At 35.0% G+C, this 22,912-nt stretch overlaps 1 protein-coding gene across 3 annotated transcripts; it reads left to right on the forward strand.

Moving 5' to 3' along the window:
- The first annotated feature begins 127 nt into the window (after nucleotides 1-127).
- LOC124538179 (bromodomain adjacent to zinc finger domain protein 1A-like) lies at nucleotides 128-20,300 on the forward strand. Of its 3 annotated transcripts, none has more exons than XM_047115137.1 (25): nucleotides 128-487; nucleotides 683-1,012; nucleotides 2,583-2,772; nucleotides 3,368-3,566; nucleotides 4,135-4,334; nucleotides 4,811-5,096; nucleotides 5,502-5,643; nucleotides 6,544-6,713; nucleotides 6,838-6,962; nucleotides 7,047-7,281; nucleotides 7,450-7,644; nucleotides 8,081-8,259; nucleotides 8,799-8,984; nucleotides 9,446-9,601; nucleotides 9,830-9,962; nucleotides 10,074-10,277; nucleotides 10,592-10,866; nucleotides 11,550-11,567; nucleotides 11,750-11,862; nucleotides 12,872-13,032; nucleotides 16,376-16,481; nucleotides 16,864-16,928; nucleotides 17,257-17,396; nucleotides 18,306-18,469; nucleotides 18,907-20,300. In XM_047115137.1, exons 1-25 carry the CDS (start codon nucleotides 375-377, stop codon nucleotides 19,043-19,045), a joined length of 4,224 nt encoding a protein of 1,407 aa, XP_046971093.1. In that variant the 5' UTR covers nucleotides 128-374; the 3' UTR covers nucleotides 19,046-20,300. The 3 variants fall into 3 exon arrangements, with proteins under 3 accessions (XP_046971093.1, XP_046971091.1, XP_046971092.1); XM_047115135.1 differs by having other exon boundaries at nucleotides 129-487; nucleotides 3,368-3,617; XM_047115136.1 differs by lacking the exon at nucleotides 11,550-11,567 and having other exon boundaries at nucleotides 130-487; nucleotides 3,368-3,617.
- Nucleotides 20,301-22,912: the final 2,612 nt, after the last annotated feature.

Here is a 22,912-nt window from a genome sequence, read left to right on the forward strand (position 1 = left end):
ATTTAATTAATCGGGCTATTAGTTATATATTTGAAGAATATAAGCTATCTTGTGCTTTCAAAAAGTTAGCAAAGTATATCTATAAAATCTGTTGAAAGACTACCAAATAGTAGTTTTTTAATGTGAGCCACACAGTTCATATGTTTCTGGCGTAAAAAGAAGCGCCTAGCGCGCCGTTTTTTGGCTTGTCAACCGAAACCACGCAACAATTTTCACTTTACTAATCTTGATAATTGTTAATATACTACTAATGTTTTGCAAGAAAGATTACGGCTATCGATGTGCCGGAAGAAGTTAAGTGATATCTATAACAGTGTTATTGTAGAACTTATTGTTATACGTTTTCCCACCGTTCTGACCCGCGAACTCTTAACATGCCTCTGTTGAAAAGAAAAGCCTTTGAGAAATCAAATGTGTCGGAGTATTTGCGGGACGACGATGAGGTGTTCCACTGCGAGATCACCGACGAGATATTCAAGGATTATGAGTGAGTAAAATAAGAAACATAGTTTTCGCGCATTTTGCGAATATCTTAATCAAATGTGTGCTAAGAGGACGGTTGACATTGATTCCGCGCGGCAGGCTGTGCATTAACGCGAGCGTGACACAACGTTTCACAATTTTATCGGTGCGCGTCATTTTTTCGTGATGTTTATTCAACTTTTTGCGATTATTTTCGCAGGGAATATTGTGAAAGGATCATACTGGTCAATTCAATGGTGTGGACATGTGAGATGACGGGGAAGAATAACCTGACGTACGCAGAAGCCTTGGAGAGCGAGAAGGCTGCCCGGAGATCATTGAAGGATTTCCCCATGGAGCTCCGGATACCTATCCTGTACCTGGCAACAAAGACCAAGAGGAGTTCATTTGCTGAGATGTCAGAGGATCTCTTCAATTATGTGAGGAAAAGGTTCTTTGTTGGTGAGACAGTAGAAGCCTGTCTTGAAGGTGATATTTGGAGAGAGGCACATGTACTCTCCGTCACAGCACAGAAACAGCATCCAGATAGGTAAGTCATCCAGACAGCATTTTGTTGCATTTTTTATGAGTAATATTAAAAAATAAATATGTATGATATATATTTATTTATTTAAGCATATTAATTGATATTTGAGTGGCTTCTTATAATTGATTAAAGTTTATAAGGAAAATGTTTAATCACAGTTAAAACTGACACACCAAATATATTAAGAGTAATTGTAATTATTTTTAAAAGAAACATGACAATTTGATTCTAAATAATAAAAATTAAAATACTTTTTGTCATTTAATAAATATTGAGTTACAAAATAACTTAAACTTCACAATCAAATAGATCTTATAACAACTTGTAACTTAATTTACTTATAACACTTAATTTGAGTAAAAATAGATTAACTCCACAGTTAATCTATTTTTGTACTCAAATTATTTAAATTTATTCCACTTCATATAACCACTTGGTTCTATGTTTAATTGGGAATATTTATTCATAAACAGGTTCTGTGATATGATGGAAATGTTTGTCAAGTTCAATGTTGTTGTTCTAATAAGACTTCTCACTTATACTTCTCACTTATACTTATGTGATATCTATGTGGGGCTGCTTGCCAGGTTATGCAGAGACATTCCACCTTTCTCTACTTTACTCATACTTTTTACACACCATGCAGAAAATAAATAAATACAACATGAACTGATGAATAAAAGAGGAGACAATTTTGGCAAAAACCCTTTCATGCAAATAGCACATTTAATTTATATTATAACAAAAAGCAATCAAACATTAATATGTGAGAATGAAATTATATTTGAATAAATTATAATTATTTTTTTTATGTTTATTAAAAACATAGGTGGAATTTGTATTGGACCACCTGCTTTTTAGTGCATCACTGCACATACTATAATGCACACTAGGCATTGATACTGTTAGAAATATTAAGCATTTTTTGTATTATCAATGTGCCACTAAACTTGAGAACTTAGATGTTATCTTGTACATATAGTAACACTGGCTAAATCTATCTCTGTATATTAGAAGTTCTAATAACTTGGTATTGTTGAAGATTAGTAATAACTGAATGAATTTGTTTACACAGTTTTAATTGATGAGGAAAATCTATATGCAAATATGGTAATTTTTTTAATTGCATCAATTTTATCTAAGCTTTTAAACTGAATTTGAAAAAAAAAACAATCAACATTAAGTTAAATAAAAAAGAAACAATTATTATAGAATATTCCATACTTGAGAAGAGTAATTGTATTAATTTTATTGTAAAGAATTATCAAATATGTTGTAGAGAACAGCTTGGTTTTTTAAATTTTGCAGATGTTAAATTATAAATTGTTGCTACTTCTGTTTTAAACAAATAATTTTATATAATTTATAATAAAATGTAGCCATTGAAATAGGTACATATATGTATATCAACAAAATTATATAAAAGCCATGAAGGCATTGTTGAACTAAGAGTTGAATATAAATGTATACTTCCTAATCTCTATTATATCTCATTTTATAGATAAAAGCATATTTATATACAAAAGCATATTTTATTGTTAAACGTATATTAATTTTTGATTGTGTTTTATAGCAAAAGCATGCTCCCGGCTTCAGCATATTGCTATGAAGTGGAACAGTTTGATGACGACCCAGCCGCTGCAGGACAGATTGGCACAGCACCTTACGACAGAGTTCGTCGTCGTAAAGGCGTCTATACAAGGGATAAAAATCGACTGTTTCTAAAACAATTTGTTGCACCGGGAAATATAATTGGTATTAAGGTATGTTAATTATTTATTTTATGCTTCATGATTCTTAATATATCTGTTGCTTTGAAAGAATTTAATATAATTGGCTATTTGACTGGTTTTTAAAATCCATTTTGTATTATTTAGTAGAAGTTAAGGAACCCAGTAAAAGTTGTGTTTTTTATTTCTAGTACATATTTGCCGAAAAATATCATATTAAAAATTCCATATTTAAATAGCGCGCAAAAACGTTACTTGGACAATATGACGCTGCAATGGGATCGGTGACGTCACTTTCCTGTATTTTAATCTGTGGTACATATAGTAGAATAGCAAGGTTTACAAGAAAGTGACTTCATCATAAGCCCGGCCAATTAGGAGCGTTTTGTGTCACGTGATAAAATGTTTGAAAAAATGCATTTTTATTTATGGATTTTTGAATAAATTAAGTATTATTTTCAGCTTTCGTCAGTAAATAACCATTTTTAAACTCAATACATACTCATACACTGATTACAATAATTCACAATTTATTTTTCGCATTGTCAAATAGCCTATTACAAGCAAAGTTATTCATAAAGAGAAAGAATTTAAAAAAATGTTTTAAAAGTAATTATTTTGTTTTTAGACATCAGCAATAGAGAAATACAACATAGCCAAAGTAAACTTCGACCAGATCTTCACAGGAAATCCACCAGACTTCCCGTCATCAAAGAAACTCATAAAGACAAGCATGTCTCCACCGTCATCCTCAAAGATGCCAATGAAGCCTGGTTCAGCGTCTAAACTAAATAAGTCGTTGAAGAGACCTAGTCCAGATAAGAAAGGTAGACAAGAGTCTATGGACAAATTTATCAAAAAAACAGATAAGACAGAAGGTATACAAATACAGATTACTTTAATCAATATTGTATTACACTTACTTGTCTATTGTCTAAGTAATATATAAGTACAGGAATATAACTAATATAACTCTTGTCAAGTTAATTGTCTAAATTTAAAATGGGCGTCACAGCAAAGTCCTATTTATTTAATAATATTACATGCTCTACTCTTTTTTCATACTGGTATATATTTTAAATATATTGTTTTAGTAAGTTTTTGATAGCTCTTTTCTGGTATACATCAAAAAATTGTACAGCTACTTTCAGTGAGAAAACGAAATATGATAATTGAGGCTTGAGATAGAACTGTTAGTTCAGTTTATTCTAACTTTGGATATATTTATGCTAATCCTTATTACTGTTCTCCTAGTTTTAATAAGATACCCTTGTGGTTTCATTAAAATCCATATTATTATCTATTATATTTTTAATTAAAGTATTTGTAAGAAATACTGCCTATGTTATGTAATATATATGTAACTGTGACTAAATATATATTTTTTAACTACAGTAAAGCCTAAAACACCGATGGACCCAGAAGCAAGAAAATCGGCGCAAGAATTGGCAGATAAGATGAGAAGAGCAGAAGATCAAATGCGTCAGCGTAGAGAGGAAGAGAAGGCAAAGAAGAAGGAGAAAAATGCGAGACTTACGGCGTATATGAAGGAGTGGCACAAGGTTAAAGAAGACCAGGAGTTGGAAGATCACAAGGTATAGCTTGAAAGTAATCTTTGAAAAAAAATTTTTTGTGTCATAATAATTTATTAGGAGCTACTTACCTTGCAAATAATCCATGTGGTACCGTCGTTCCTTCTGATTTCCATAACACAAGTGCTTCGGCTACTTACATTGGGATCAGAGTAATGTATGTGATGTTGTCTCATATATTATTATTTAAAAATCCAATAAACTTGGGACTTATGTGTTACTTCTGATGGATTTTGGAGAGCAGAACCATTAGTGGCTATACTGATGAAGGTCTAACAAAACATATCCATTTAGATAGAGTTTAGTATTTCTATAAGATCTTATAATATTGTTGTATGTACAATACCAAACAGACCTTAATATTTATTAGAACCCTAAATACATTTATATAAACTATAAGTAAATAATCAAGAGTATTCTTTATTTGGAACAAAAAACAAATGAATATATATGTAATGGATATGGCTTTTTTTCCACAGATTATACCAAAAGGCACTCCAGTCGAAGTAGAAGGGATTCCACACAAGCACTTTGGAGATTTCCTCTCTGTGCTAGAATTTGTACATAATTTCTCTGAGCTGTTAAAAGTCAAAGATGTTTTTCACAATGAACTTGACTTTGAGACTTTTAGAAAATCGTTGACACATAAAGAACACGCTTGGATATTTAGCGAACTAGTACAAATGCTGCTCACAACAATATTCTCCTTACAAGAGGATGAAGCTGAGGAGTATAATGAAAGCAATCGCATTCAGGAGTCTGTTGGTAAGATATGCTTTGATATAACAACATTAAAACATTTGTTTGCATACAAAGATAGAATAGTTTCATTAAAAGAAATTGCTAAAGAAAATCTCAGTTAAACATCCAAATGTCTTAATAAGTGTCTATTTAGTTCCAATAATCGATTGTATCCTGGACTGGTCAAAATGTATGCCCAGATTGGAGCATTATGGTGGAACATACTCCAAACCTTTTCCTCAAGGGGAGAGGGGAGGGAGGTCTTAGCCCTGCAGTGGAACATTTACAGGCTTTTGGTGAATTGTTTTAACCAACAACACAAGATGATTAATAATTAATTACAATACAACACTAGATTTTATTATTAATGATATTAATAATTAATTAATAATAATAAATGTCAATGTAGTTTGTTATGGTCCATTGCAGAGGTCGTGCAGGCCGACAGCGGCGTGGACACGCTGCGCGCGATCGAGCTGGCCACGAAGGCGGGCAAGTGGACGCAGACCTACCTCGGCACCGCGCTCAGCAAGCTGCCGCTCGACCCCACCACCGTCAGCGAGGTGCTGCGGTCAGTATCATCAATTTTAGGGACATGACTAGAAATCGAAAATAATCAAAATCAAAATAAACTTTATTCAAGTATATAAGCTCATACAATATTTATCGCTATACAATGGAGCTTTAAAATTTAAAGAATTATGAACTTTATGTAATAATTTGTATTAATTATAGTCTATGTATTACATTTATATTGTTATATTTTATTCTATGTATGTATTCAACCAATCGAATACTTAAACATAAACAAAGTTAACAATGCAGTCAAAATCTGTACACAATGTTCTTGCCAAACCGCAAATATAAATTTGTTTTCTAAGTCTCTCAGACTCAGACAGAGTCAGTGACTGACAAAATGATGTAACTTTGATCGATCGTAAATTCTAAACTGTTAATTCAATTGGCATGTAATTTCGAACTTAAGCTTGTTCTAATGCCTACTATTAGTCACCGACAACCCAAACTCCTAGCTTTGTTCACTTCGAAGGGAAGGGGGGGGGGGCGGACGAAACAGCCGCGAATCGCTTCGTGAAAAGATGGTACGGCCGCGCCCGTTTTGCTCAAGACTTGGCTGAGGCACTGCCGTGCCCCCAGATTCAAGAGGGCTTTTACAAGCAGTTTAGAATTGTCATTTTACAATTAAGTGAAGCTACCACTGGTTCTGAAAGTAGATTCTATCGAGAAGAACCGACAAGAAACTCAGTAGTTACTCTTTTTCAACACTTAAAAAAGTAATAAGTCATGTTAGTGAAATAAAATTATTTAAATATTCTGCTTGGAAGACAGCAATTATCTATATAATTATGAAGTATATATTACAAATAAGCAATACCAACTGGTCGTCGCTTGCCATGCTCCCTCCGCTCTGGTGGGGCATGTCTCGTCTGACGCTGGTCGTGGCTGGGCGCAGGCTGCACCTGCTGTCGTCGGGCGGCGCGGCGGGCTCGCGCTGCGCGGCGTGGCGGCTGCACCAGCGCGGCGGCTACAACAGCGCCGACGACCCCGCGCTGCGCCTGCGCACGTCGCGCCCCGCCGCCCTGCGCCGCCTGCGCGCGCGCCACCTCGCCGACCTGCCGCTGGGTGAGCACGGCCGACGCTCGCACTTCGATGGCTTGCTTGTCTTCATCTCATAAGAATAGTCTTTATTCCTTCTCGTATTGACCAGTAAGAATCCAACTGAGTTTTAAAATTGTTCCATTTTCAGATGATAAGTTCCAGATTTTACAGTGCCTTATGAACCAAATTATGAGCTATGCGACAGTTCGTGATCAGATCGAGGAGAAGCTGGAGGAATACAAGAACTTGAAACATGCCCTGAGGACTTTACAGGTATATTGGCTTGTATGTCATTATACGACATTATAATGTTCTATCTGTTAATGTATTAAAATGACTAATATTATTTTTGTTTAGATAAATGAACGCAAACGTGAACCACAACTATCGGCCGCCCGCATTGAGCTCAAGAAGGAGAGTGCACAAAAGAAAGAGGAGCTCAAATTAACCGGTGACAAGGCAAAGGCAGCAGACGAGGAGTTGAAAGAAGCGATAGAGAAGCTAAAGAAGGATAGCGACATTAAGAGAGCGGAATATGAGAAGAAGTTGAAGGAGATGCAAGCTCAGCTTTTCGACCATACAACTTATGTTGGTAAGTTGAATTAAATAATTATAATTTAAATGGGTTTAACATGTTATATTAACTAACCTAGCACCCTACTGACTGCTTTGTATGTGAATGCTTAACATTTTTAAAAACATTGAAATTATGTAAAATGAATGTAATGTAGTTGTAAAAAATAAAAAAATCTAATTCCAGGCACAGACCGCGCCTTTCGTCGATACTGGCTGACGCGACGCGTCGCCGGGCTGTTCGTAGAGGCGGGCGCGGAGCCTCGCGGGCCGTGCCGCAACAAGCCGCTCCCCCCGCCGCCCGCGCCGCGCGATGACGTCATGGCCTACGTCACGGAGCTTTTCCACTCCGAACGAGATCGAGAGCGTCAGAAGGAGCAGGGTGAGAGTGTAAAAATTACGTTTTATTAAATTTTATCTCGTTCGTGAATATTTATATGTAATAGGATTAACAAATATTTTTTTTTATGGTATAGGTTGGCGGACGAGCATATAGGCCACCTGATGGTAAGTGGTCACCATCACCCATAGACAATGACGCTGTAAGAAATATTAACCATTCCTTACATCGTCAATGTGCCACCAACCTTGGGAACTAAGATGTCATGACCCTTGTGCCTGTAGTTACAATGACTCACTCACCCTTCAAACCGGAACACAACAATACTGAGTACTGTTATTTGGCGGTAGAATAACTAGTGAGTGGGTGGTACCTACCCAGACGGGCTTGCACAAAGCCCTATCACCAAGTAAACACATACAAGTAATAACATATTATCAACATTATATTTAATTTTTCTTTGTGTATATGTTTTCAGCGGGAAGCGACAAAGAGAACGAATCGGGGGCGAATTCTCGAGGTAGCTCTCCAAAGAAGCCACTTGCCAACTTGAATGGACTCAGTCAAAAGCTGAACGGTTCGGACGCGGTCGTGCAGCAATGTCGCGACTTACTCGTGTGTTCTGCACAAATCGACACATGCTTCGTGCACGGAAAGGTCAGTTTGGTACTAACTAACGACAACCTATTCAATAAATAATAACCTACTTATAATTTTATAAGTATAGGGTTTTATAAACATACAGGATTTATAGTGTTGTCTTAAATTTTCGCGATTATTACACATTGAAATAAAACTAGTTATAACGGATTTGAATCGCGTATATTAATTATTTTTGACATCCCGACGTTTCGAGCACTTTACAGCATTCGTGGTCACGGGTAGGGTCCACCCTGTAAAGTTCAATTCGTTCGATTCAAATCCGTTATAACTAGTTTTATTTCAAGGATTTATAATATACATTAGTGGGAATTCTAAGTAAAATATGTCTTATTTATAGTAACTTAAACATCCTTGACCTGAATGAGAATCCATGGATGCCTTGGTGCATTAAAAGTTAAATATTAATCCTATATTTAATTGATAATCTACAGTAAATTTAATGACAAAATAAAATAAATATACATCAAAAGATCCATAAATTTCTTATTGTTCTACCTACAAGTAAGCTAATATGGGTAATTATTTTCTTCCAGGGTGATTTCAGACCACAGTGGTGGGTGTACAACACAGAAGAACAAATAGAGGCACTTATAGAGTCTCTAAACAAACGCGGCCTGCGAGAGAGCGACCTACGACAGACTTTAGAGCTCGATAAGGCGAATATTATAGATTATGTCAAGAAGTGTCCTCTGCATTTACTCACTCCCACAGTGACTCCGGTAAGTGATATTGAAATTTGATTTTTGTAAATGTATCTACTATGATAATAATGTAACAAATCTTGTTATAAAAACAACACTAGTATGAAATGCGTGATAATACAGAACAAAGCCATTTTAACTGAAGATTGCTCGATGTAATATTCATGGACAAACAATAATATTTAGTATTGTTCTGTTTTAGTTTGACCAGTTAAAGAGTACACATAAGAGTATACAAAGATACACACTTAAAATAGTAGTTCCAAAGTTTGGGAATATTTCTTAAATGACGGATGTCTTTCTGTCAAAAACTAGATGTGATATATGATAATTTATCTATATCCACTCACCTTCACTTCACCACATGCCACTTTTGTTTCATTTTAAAATAAGTAATAAATTATGAATTAAAGTAAAAATGCTAGTTGTATTATTATTTATAACAAGTAACAGATAACAAATGATTTGTCTCTACTCAGCACGCACCGTCGACGAGACCGCGGAAAATACAGCCGTCTCTATACGTGCCGCCCGACTGTTCTCTGTCCGAAGCTCTAGAACTGTCCTTGCGAGATCACATCCTTGAACTGGAAGAGAAGATCTTCCACGGATGCCTCGGTGCATTGAAAGTTAAGGTAATTGTTGTGCATATGATTTTGTTGAACATTTATATGATAAATATGTTTTATTTCATACATTCTATTAACTATACTATATACATTATCACAATATTATATATTTAAGAATGTACATTTATCGAACATTTATTTTCTTCAATTTTTTTAGTCTCTGTCAAATCATGAGTGCGTTGCTCAGGCATTAGTTCTCGAAACTAGGTTTTTTAACGAGTTGTATGTGAATAGGACCGCGAGGCGTGGCGCGGCACCATAATGCTGCGCGGGTACGACAAGCAGGCCGACTACCTCAGCTGGGGGCCGGGGAAACAGTTCCGCGATGATTACCACCAGCCTGATGGCCATCTCAAACTACCCACTGGTAGGTAACCTGTCAATAATTTAACCAAAATAAGCTATTTTAGTTAAAATATTTAAATACCCGTTGTGTTTTTTTATAATATATATAAATAAATATCTATTTTCTTCACAGATATAGACCAATCAGAGTTGGAAACAATACCAGAGAATAAATACCGGGATCCTGGTCACTGGTTGGAAACACCGAAAGTTAACGGTGTGAAGACGGAACCCGAAGAGGACAGCGGCGCGAAGCCCGACGTCGTCCGAGGGCTCGCGTGTGCCTTGCTGCAAGTCGCACAGTCGATACACCAGAAGTATCTCAAGCGACCGCTCGGTAAATATATTACACTATTATTATTGCCAATAGACATGCAATTACAATATATTGTTTACGGCCTTATTGGCTTGTTAATGTAAAGACTGCAGAGGTCCAAAGTCTAACCTACAAAAATCATTGGATTTTATATTCAATACCTCCTGTTAGCACGTAAAGACATCCGTACTACGCAAACTCCCTCTTATTATGACGGATTGTTTCTCACCTATCCAATATTCTTCAGGATTGTTATATTATTTTTATACATCACATTGTATGTTATGAACCCATTGAATCAAGACTAAAGATGCTAATTGTCTTCCAACCACCAGGTCTCGATGAGAAGGAGCGCAAGGACCGCGAAGCGAGGAACAAGCCGTTGGAGCTGGAGGCGCTGGAGCGCTGGGAGGTGTCGCTGATGGAGAGCCGCAGCTTCGCGTCGCTGGCGCTGCACCTGCTGGCGCTGGACAGCAGCGTGAGCTGGGCGGCCAGCGTGCTGCACGCCAGCTGCCGCGTGTGCCGCCGCCGCGCCGACCCCGACAACATGCTGCTCTGCGACGGCTGCAACAAGGGCCACCACCTCTACTGCCTCAAGCCCAAGCTCTCGGTTCGTTGGTGTTACGTCTAGTCTCTTTGATGTCCATATAAAAAGTAACAGCCTGTAAATTCCCACTGCTGGGCTAAAGGCCTCCTCTCCCTTCAAGGAGAAGGTTTGGAACATATTCCACCACGCTGTTCCAATGCGGGTTGGTGGAATACACATGTGGCAGAATTTCTATGAAATTTGTCACATGCAGGTTTCCTCACGATGTTTTCCTTCACCGCTGAGCACGAGATGAATTATAAAGACAAATTAAGCACATGAATCCGCGGTGCTTGCCTGGGTTTGAACCCGCAATCATCGGTTAAGATGCACGCGTTCTAACCACTGGGCCATCTCTGCTCCATATTCCATATATCTCGACTACAATTTGATATCATATATATATTTTTAGAACCAGAAGTAGGAAATAGGTTAATCTCTAAAACAATTATCTTTAATTTATAATAACAATCAATCTACCACAAAAGAAAAACATTTAGTCTACAACACAAATAACCATCAATAATCACATTACACCGTAATAATTATAATTGCAATTCAAATGTGTCAACTACAAATCTCCCGCCTTTTTTTTTTTAAAAGGGAAGTTGTATGACTTGACGCTGATGTTGCTTGTTTATTCCAACAATATATATTTCATACTTCGCACTATATATTGAAATGTTTTTTTGTTTCTATGCAATCAGTTGGGCTTAAAAAAGAAGGTAATTTACGACAAATATAAATAAACTAGATTAGATATATATTCACTAAACCCACTCTTTCCTTTCCCATGTTTCTCCTGCTTCATACCATATTTTGCAATTGATTTTCTTGCATTATGTTTAACAATCGGTCTCTCGGTCCGTTCTAGTCTCTACTATGATTGTCTCTTTATGGTTTCCAGAAAGTACCGGAGGGCGACTGGTTCTGTGATCAATGTAAACCAAAGGAGAAAACGCCGAGGAAACGTAGAAAACTCTACACGGACGAGGACGCCGACGACATACTAGATGACAGGTAACATCGAGGAATAATTCAAATATTTAAGTATTTTACGTGTACGATAAGCAGACGAAAGTCAGGTCAAACAATTTTGGTGGTAGGGCTTTGTGCAAGCCCGTCTGGGTAGGTACTACCCACTCATCAGTTTTTCTACCGCCAAATAACAGTACTCAGTATTGTTGTGTTCCGGTCTGAAGGGTGAGTGAGCCAGTGTAACTACAGGCACAAGGGACATAACATCTTAGTTCCCAAGGTTGGTGGCACATTGACAATGTAAGGAATAGTTAATATTTCTTCCAGCGTCATTGTCTATGGGTGATGGTGACCACTTACCATCAGGAGGCCCATATGCTCGTCCGCCAACCTATACCATAAAAAAAATTTCGTACGTAGTAAGTGCCTGTACTCTCGAATGTCGTTGTGACAAATTATTTCACTTCTTACACTCATTCAAATGTCGAGGGCTATAATTAAGTTAATAAATATTCAAAGTCTGTTCAAACTACTTAATCCGGCCTGTGTTGCAAATGTATATTTATTTATTCATTGAAGTTACTTGTTGATACTCAAAGTAATAACTAACACCGGGTCGGAAAAGAAAATACCTAGAAGTAAGAAGACTCAGATTTTATTTTTGTAAAAATTTTTTATATGTATAAAATTTCAATAGCCAGACCGCAATGATTTAATTGCCGAAATGCTCGTCTGCCAACCTATACCATAAAAAGAACCTCGTACGTAGTAAGTGACGACCTCCGTGGTCGAGTGGTGTGTACACCGGTTTTCATGGGTACGCCACTCTGAGGTCCCGGGTTCGATTCCCGGCCGAGTCATTGTAGATTATCATTAGTTTTCTATGTTGTCTTGGGTCTGGGTGTTTGTGGTACCGTCGTTACTTCTGATTTCCATAACACAAGTGCTTCAGCTACTTACATTGGGATCAGAGTAATGTATGTGATGTTGTCTCATATTTATTTAAGTGCCTGTAGTCTCGAATGTGGTTGTGACTGTGTGTGTGCCGTAGCGCGGCGGACGCGGTGGCGGTGTGCGCGGCGTGCGGCAGCGGCGGGCGGCTGGCGGCCGAGTGCCGCGCATGCGCCGCGCGCTTCCACGCCGAGTGCGCCGCGCCGCGCCAGCGCCTGTCGCGCCGCTTCCTGTGCGACGCCTGCCAGGCGCCCGAGCGAGGTACAGTACGACACAACTTAGATGTCGCATCGGCAAAATTCGTAAAAGCGATCACATTCGAATTAAGTATAGTACGACACAACTTAGATGTCGCATCGGCAAAATTCGTAAAACCGATCACATCCGACTTGAGTACGCTATCCCAAATCATCAATATTTATTTCTCATGCGAATATGATCTTTACACAAACGTAATAACTTGTAACATCATTTGACTTAATATATTCGTTAATTTGACGCGTCGATTTACGTGCACTTGTTTTCTCTGACGCGTGAATCTATAGCGACGAATAGCGTCGAACGGCGCGATAGGGAGCTATTTCTATTGGTTGTGTAAATCGGCAGTTATAGGTTTTATTTTCATTCCATTGCATTTTCCGATGCTACATCTAATTTGTGTCTTACTATACCGCCCTATTTGCACTACGGAACACCTGGATGTTAGCATCTGAGAATTAAAATTTGGATCTCTAGGAGATTATTACGTCCCGTCAAAAATATACCGATATGTTTATGCTGCGTTTTAGTCTATGTTGCTTTTAGCTTGAATGCATTATAAAATTTAATTTATACTGCGCAGCTGTGCGAATGAAATAAAGAAGGAATTCGAACCCGCGTTAGAATGTCCCTCAGTAGCTAACTTAGCTATGCGATCCTAATAAGAACAGGAAGAAATTTCTGCCATAGTTGTATTTTATAATGAAAGTAATAATTTAGAAAAAAACTATGATATACCAAATGTTTCAATTTGCATATTGCTCTTTAATTCCGCATATCGCTGCACCGTCTTTAAAGTAGTCATTATCGACGCAGATGCTGCCGCTTTTTTCTTAGTGCATGTGTTTTTCCTTTATAACAAAAAACACCTGAATTTTTTCGCAATGAATGCGCTATAAAATATGCTGTACTTACATATAAAATAAAAATTGTACCAAATACTCATAATTAAAAAAAAATCCTATACAAAACATTATTATGCAAACTGTACCATTCGGGTACCGTTGTCTGGTTGAAGTCACTGACGTTGCTGTTCTTTTTCGGATCGCATAGTAAAGATTTCAATATAGATTAAAAGTAAGTAAAAACCATAAACAACAGCACAGAAAAAAATATAAATAGGGATGCAAATAAATTCTATTCGATTTTTGAATACAACATACTATAGTTTGTTCGCGTTAAGAATGCAGTGAGTTGTCATTGTTTGCCGGCTTTACTCCGCCCCCTGACCAATCAAATCTTTTTTAACAGCAGGATGAAGGTGTATGCATATTTGTGTTAAAATTCCAACAAAATATATTTGTTTTAAAGACTAAGTATAATGAATTTAAAAAATACACATTAAAGTAAAAATCGAATCGGGTGTATGATCAACAAAATTCTTACCACTAGGTATATACAATCGTTTGCGAATCTTACCACCGCGATGTAGAAATTTACATATTTTGACATAACGTCATCTAGTAGCTATAGGTTACATTAATTATTACGTGTACAGCTTGAATAAATTAAATATAAATATATAAATAAACAAAATTTAAATTATAAAAATAAAAATATCAGTTAATAATTAATTAGATGTGAACTTGACTTTGTAATTTGAAAAGATTTGATTGGTCAAAGGGGGCGGAGTCAGGCCGGTGAACAATGACAACTCACTGCATTCTTAACGCGAACAAACTATAGTGAAGTAGCTCGTAAGTGTATAACGCGAGTGCTAACTGCGGCTCGTTGTCAAAGAGGGCCGGCGTCGCGGCGCGGGCGCGGCGCAGCGCGGCGCGCGCAGGGACTCCTCGGGTTCGTGCCCGCCCTCTCTGCTCACCTTCGTTGCTCTCAGCCTAACTCGCTGACGTTCTAGCCGGTGCTGGTACTCGGAAATCGGAACTCATCAATTCCTATCGAGATATTCATTGTTATTTGGATTTAATGTGTACATTGTAACTTGTACACAGATTCCATTTAATTGAATACTATGGACACCGAGAATTAAATACAAATAATCATTGAATTAAATTAACGCAATAATGATCAAGATTGATTAGTAAAATAGGATGTTTAAATATAAGGACAAAAAGGTCTTATTATACAATTAACATTAAACAATACATTTAGTAGATAAATTTAATTTAAACAATTACATACTCAAATAATAATATATAGTATTTAGTTTTTATTAAACATACGCATGGAATATGTTCCGCTACCTTGTACCAGCTCCGGAATGAGAACGCATTTTTTTTTCATCTCATCTAATGCTGGGCTTGCATCTTTTCATTTGCTAATAGCATGACCTTTGTATATCCTTCTAATTACTATTCATAAGTGATAAAAACTTTGAAGCCGTTAGCTGATTGCAATTTTCAGTAATATTTCAAAATTATTTCACTTCTTACACTCACTTCAAAGGTCGAGGCTATAATTAATTTAAAAAAAAAATAATAAATATTCAAAGTCTGTTCAAACTACCTAGTCCGGCCTGTGATGCAAATTTATATTTATTTATTCATTAAAGTTACTTGTTGATACTCAAAGTAAAAATGTTAATTTTTACTTTTTTGACACCGGGTCGGAAAAGAAAATACCTAGAATTAAGAAGACGTTTTATTTTTGTAAAATGTTGGTATTGGTAAAAAATTTCAATAGCCAGACCGCAATGATTTAATTACCGAAATGAGTTATCTTTGACACCAGAACGATCTTTTACATTTTTTATAAAATTTGGCAATGGAGGCTTTTTCGATGTTCGTCTTTCTAGGAAAAAAATATATCTTAAAAATAATTAATCGTTTAAAAAAAGAAACAAAGCTAGTGTCTATAACAATTGTACAAACTCACAACTTGGAATATTATTATTCTAATCTATATACTCTAATAAATACATATTATATATGACAAATATATAACTACTATTTATGATATATGGTTTTAGTCATTGCTTTTCATAATTGTCTTCTCTTATTCACATAACAAGTCGAAAATCTCTCATGTCAGCTCATCGCTTTGTTGGTGTTTGCTTCTGTTCATCGTCGACAGCGATAATTTTTGGGTTAAATTTACATCGATAACTTGTCAGCTGTTTATAATGCAGCTGTGTTTGTAATAATCGGCATTACTATGGCGTTATTATCATAATGTTCTAACAATTAAGGGTTTATTGAAACATATCTCACATCTTAACTTGCAAAGCTCAAGCTTGCTCTATTTCAGTTGCTTGGCATTGATTACATACTAAAACATGGTGTTATGATGAAGTGCCTAAAATAACTGTCGTTCTGTTGCTTGTCAAGGAATATTTCGTATTTTGGTGATGATTATTCGTACATTTCAATGATATTCATATGTACAGATTCTGAGGACAGCGAGTACAACACTGCACTGGTGAAGTTGAAGACTCGTAAGTCGAGGGCGAGCGAGGAGACGTCAGTGCAGGGCACCTCCAAGAGAGGGCGCAAGTGAGTTAACATTATAACTACTCCATACAACTGTATGTCCATATGTTACGTCTCTTGTTTTTTACCACCAGCACATTGTCAATATGCTGATCTTTTATTAAATGCAAAATTGGTGATGTAAGAAATAAGAACCATTTCCCACATCACCAATGTGACGCCAACCTATCATAAGATGTCACGTCCATCTATGTATGCAAGTGAGCTTGCGCAAAGCCCTGTTCCCAAATTAATACTATTTTTTTTGCTTAAACACCTACTGACCAATACATTAATTAAGTAATATAAAATTAATAATAATATATAGACCCAGATATAACAATGAAAAAATATTTATATAGATATAACAATCATGTATGTATATAATGTTAACCTTATTTTTCAGACCAAAGGAACACATAAATGGTACTTCAAGTAGAAAATCAAAATCTCTAACAAACGGTATCCATGGTAAGTTATGTTTTCAAAAATATTTTTTTTTTCAATATACTTTGGCTCAAATCACTACCTGTGGGTACATTTATACACTCAAATTTGCTTAGCGAATTCAAAGCAAAGTGAAATTATATTTTTTAATAAAAACATATTATTTTGCCACTGTTTATGAAATTTTTACATTTAAAATATTTGATAATATATTTAAGAATATAAAATAGATAAATTGGGATCATGTTCTTAAATACAAACAATTTCCACCGCGGAACATTCGAACGCTAATGAATGACAAAGTTGTCAAAAGATCTATCGCTAATTCATTATATGATTGATATGTTTACAGAAGAGCGAGCGAGTAAAAAACGCAGCCGGGAAGCGCTCGAGAGGGCACGCCTCGAGCCGGAGGCGCTGGCGACGCTTCTGCGCGACGCCATGAAGCACAAGGACAGCTGGCCCTTCCACGACCCCGTCACTGTTGAAGAGGTAACGTCTAGTGAACTGACTTGCCTTACATCCAGTGGCGGCTGGTGGATTATCGAACTGGTGGTGCACTTTACTAAAATATTAAAATTAGAAAATGAAACAAAACAACAATTGACATAAATTATGTATGTTTATTTATACCTACAAAATAAAAGTTCTATTATAGAATTGAATCAAAAACTAAAAACAATATAGATGTAAGTTACATCTATATCTGTGGTGACTGTTGATACCTGTAATTGGAGTACTGTCGACCTCCGTGGTCGAGTGGTTTGTACGCCGGTTCGCAATGGTACGCCACTCCAAGGTCCCGGGTTTGATTCCCGGCCAAGTCGATGTTGATTATCATTAGTTTTCTATATTGTATTGGGTCTGGGTGGGATCAGAGTAATGTATGTGATGTTGTCTCATATTTATTTATTTTTTATTTACTGTGATGGTTATTTGTGCTATCTATATGACAATTGGGATTAGGGAGGTTTAATCTAGCGACATTCCCTGTTTGATACATAAAATAAAATTAATGATGTATGTATGGAAAAAAAAATTAACATTAATTATTTACTCTTAACAAATAAATGCTTATTAAAATCGAAATCTTTATACATAGAAAAAAAATTTTGGTGTTTGTTTGTAACAGTAGAATAACTGCTGTATACTGAATGCACCAAATTAACTGTTTTTTTTTTTCAATTTTTGTCTCTCTGCTTGTTTCGGCTATCTTAGCAACGGCTGAACTTATTTTGACGAGACTTATACTGGCAGATAGGTGTTGTAATAAGGAGTAACTTAAGCTACAACAACTTTTTTATTAAATTAAAACTCCCGCAAACTCGCGCGCATAGCTAGTTTAAAATATTTTAAATACTGAAAATACACACTTTCAGAATTCTTATTTCATATTAACAGGTACCTGATTACTTTGAAGTCATTGATCAACCGATGGACTTCAACACGATCAAGACGAAATTGGAAGAGGAGGACTACGAGACGAACGAACAGATGCTGAATGACGTCGCGTTGATATTCACAAACTGCTACACGTACAACAAGGACACGCATCCTGTTGCCAAGTGAGTGATCACTTTGTATGTTTTTAAAACTAACATAATGTCTTATAGTTACAAATATACAATTTAACATTAAATTATATGTAAGATAAGATAAGATAAATATACTTTATTGTACACCGAAACAAAAAAATACAAGAAGCAACACAACAAAATAGAAAACAAGGTACAAAAGGCGGTCTTATCGCTAAAAGAGCGATCTCTTATGTATTAAATCTTCGTGAAATTACTATTTAAGCAGTATTTCTATGCTGACTGTTGTGTGAAGATAAATCATTGAATTGTAGCACAATGTAAAGTATAACTGTTATGGGCAATTAGCTAGAGTGCTTGTAAATTATATATGTATCTAATCAAATATGTGTCCCCAGAATCAAATCGACCCCTAAGAACAAGATAATCCAACAATGATAAAAATCCTTTTTATTTTTTAATTTCAGAGCTGGAATGCGATTGGAGAAATATATTAATAAACGCTGTGCAGAACTAAACCTTCCCTCGCTACCTGATACCAACGTTGACACCGAGGAGCTCGAAGATGAAGATGCTCCAAAGGCCAAAAGGCCAAAGTTAAACTGATATACCGTCACCCCACCTCACCTCACCGACTACTTACTCTATTGAAGTAAAGCGCTACATACAAATTATTACAAAACAAGTACATTGATTTTGTAAATATTCAGTTGCTTTTAAATATAAACTTGCTTCAATGTGCAAAGTTCACAATGATAAAGTAATTACAATATTATGTTTTTTAGTAATATGGACATTATACTCAGAAATAAAATAGTTCATCAGTGCGCGTGAGAGCGAGACAACAACTCTTGCTCTCACATGTCATGTGTGTTCAGTCAAGTGTAACAAAAATTATGCGTACAAGTGGGGACACGTAATGTATCAATGATAATTATGATTGATATTTCCATTTTTGTATAACTTTACGGTGATTATAGTAGTGGTTTATATTCAATTACTTAAGTAGTTTAGTATGAATATTAAAATATGTTTTGCGAAAATAATTGTGGAGACTAGAAAACTATAAACGTTGCTCTGTCTGAAGGCTTCAAGAAGCTTCGTTATAATCTTCCTTCCATAGTGCAGGTCACTTTATTATAAAAGTTGCGCGCTGAGGTAAGTGTGGTAGTTTTGAATAGGTCGTGCTTTAATCAGTACCATAGACTATATAGTTGTAGTATTATTGTGATCTATGTAACTAAACCATAGAATCGAATTGATGTATAAAACGCTCACGTTGAAAAACTTGTAAAAATATAGGTTAATCTTTTTTTTTTTTTTAATTGGTCAATTGCGGAGGATAATTAAGCGAGTCCTGTATATTTGAACAAAATCTTAGATGTAAAACAAAAGGAAAAATTAGGTTTAAATTAAGATAGTTTCTAAAATTTAAGTACGTAATTGTTTATTCATTTATCAGATAAAATTGACGATAAGACGGCTTTTGTGCCTTTTTACTGTTTAGAAAGTAACAAAATCTTTTGGCCATTTCAAATAAGTATGTAAGGTATTGAAATAGTTGCATTTAGTCTATCCTAGCTCTGCTCTGTTTGTCTTTTGTAGGTCAAAAGAAACGTTCTAATTTTTTCCGATAGTTAATTACACGGTTAATAAATCATATATAGGTATTTCTCTCAGTTAATATTTGCCCAATTTCGTCTAGCCATTATTTCTGGAATAATACCATGTATATATATTAAATTGTTAGGTACATAGTATAATATTGTTACTTCTATTTAGCTCGTTCAAATTATGCTTCGATGCACACGATTCGTTATTGAGAGGCTTTGTAAGCGTAATATAAATTTATTACTTATAATGCTATGACTTTTAATTTTTAACTTAGTGAAAATAGTTATTATTTGATTATAACAGTTTGCTAGAAGTATTTAGAGTATACATCTATTCACTTACAAAAGGCGCCATCCAAGCTAATAATCGGTGTGCATTAGTTACACCCTTGCTTGCAAGGTCTAATGTAAAAATAAAAAAGCATAAAAATACAAATGAAATTTTATTTGTTCATAATGCCTGTAATTAATTATGAATGGGCAAAACTTTTTAAGTGATGGGATCTGTAAACATTTCATACAGCTGCGTAAATTGCAAGACATTTAAACTAAGAATATTTGTACTACATTTTAAGTTTGTAGATTCGTCAAAATTGTTCCACTTACAAAAGAGATTCCGGTTTTGTATTATAAATTTATAAACTCAATATAAATATCATTTGTGCTAGGGGATAAATTAAATTAAAACATCCAATTAATTATTTACTGTTTCAGTAGTTGACTATACAACAGTAACTTCAAAGATCAAAGAAGAACCATATACTGAAACACAGGTTGCGCATGCGCAGACTCCCTCTTCAGTTATAAGAAAATAATATAACAATTGGACTTATCACAAGTATTGCCCTGTCAGTGATATATATTCGATTTAAAACCATTTCTAAATTGAATTCTGGAATAGTATTTTATGCATATTACTTTGTGCTTAACTCGTAATTCATATAACAAAGCAGTGCCTGAAAAGTTGAAATATGTAATATTAAATTGTGTGTATACTATTAATACAATAGGAGATTATATACATATAGTTAAACTAAATAGAACTACTTTCTTTTCAATGAGTCAACAAGACTCACTGTGAACCTTAATAATAGAAAAAAACTGATGTTAATCTTAATGAGCTAAGTTTTGATTAAAGCGTGTTCTTGAAATAGAACTAAAATGTACCAATTATCTATCCTCCTTACAGTTATAACTCGTTTAGTTGGTCAGACCGTGCTTTGTCACCTTCAGTCATATGTTAAATTACTGATGAAAGAAAGAGCTACCTGTTATATACTGCTTATTATTATTGGCTGCACTAATAACTTCACCTTATGTACTCGATATAATTATAGCAAACGTTAATTATTAGACCTATGAGCATGTAAGCATATACACAATCTCTGAACAGAACTTATTCGACTAACTTCGTGTAATATAAATAAAAGATCTTTTTAATTTTATACATGAGAAAGATTGTCCAATATTTTGACGTCTGTTCAGAGAGTGTGTACGAGGATTTTTAAGACCTAGTTTATACTTAAATTAATTCCTTTGAAATGTGATTTTTTTTTGTCTATTGTTGTTTTTATTTAATTTTTCCACGCGCGAGGATGTTTTGTTTACTTAATTTTAATTAACGAGCTATATTTAGCAAACGTACCAGCAACGTGAGTGGATATTGTTTTTTTTTTTTTTTCGTCGTATATATTTATTAATTGTTGGTATTAATTCTGGCCAATGGCAACCCAGTGAATTTATTAAACGATCAAAAAGCATTCCTAAAGGAACATTACACTCTTAACTTAGTATGTTGATTTTCAGTATGTACACTGTTTTTCAGGTATTAATTATCATTTTTTTTCTGCAATTATTTATTGATGTAATTTATAAGTTTTATAATAATTTATATTGTAGTGAATAAAGCACCAGAAACAGAGCCTTTTTATTAATTTTATTATATAATCCTTTTTCTTATTTAAAAAACAAGGCATTGAAATAAGATTACTCATTTAATATCTAGATAGCGTGTCGCTAAATTACTGATACAAACTAGTCGATTCGGACGAATGCACAATTAAAGATTTTGAAGTTTCCTGTAATTAAGATGAAAAAGTAACAGCCTGTCAATTCCCACTACTGGATAAGTAATCCTTTTTGGAGATGTTGCTCCAATGCATATGGCGGATACTCGGCTTCCCTTTCTAATGAGATGCATCATAGTATTTATGATTCATATTACGCATTTACTTGTGCGCTTGTCCTAGGTTTGAACTCAGAATTATCTGTTAAGTCACATCTTGTAATCACTGAGCCATAACAATGTATTCATTGATTATTTTTAGATAATTTCTTTAAGATTTATATATAATTAGATAATATATATTCTAAACTTGAATGACATTGCGCTGCTATTTAGTATATTGAGTATGTCCCAATAAATCCCATTACTTGGCAAAGACTTAGACTAAGACCTCCGTTAAGCATCCCTTTGGCAGTTTGGTAGTCACTATTGTTACCTCAAGCATTGTTAGCTAGTCATTGAAAACAGTCCATAAGGTGAAATTATTGTAAAGAACTAAATTGGTGTCTTCATTTTGACAGAACATTCTATTGATTTTAAGCACATTGTATAACACACACTGACATGTGTTAAAATGCATTAATTAAATTTTATACTCAAAGCAAATTTGTGACACTCATCTAAAGCATTTATCAGTGTTATTTTAATCAATTTTTATACATTGTAAAAAACTAAAAGCTTATTTTTAATAATACAACTTGAATGATCTATTTTTTTGAATTTCCCTTGACAAAGTCACAATTATTTTTACTTTCTTTGGGATTTTTTTAATTACTTCATAAAATAAAGTAGGCA

Source organism: Vanessa cardui, chromosome 20 (assembly GCF_905220365.1).
Source record: "Vanessa cardui chromosome 20, ilVanCard2.1, whole genome shotgun sequence".
Taxonomy (NCBI): Eukaryota; Metazoa; Arthropoda; class Insecta; order Lepidoptera; family Nymphalidae; genus Vanessa; species Vanessa cardui.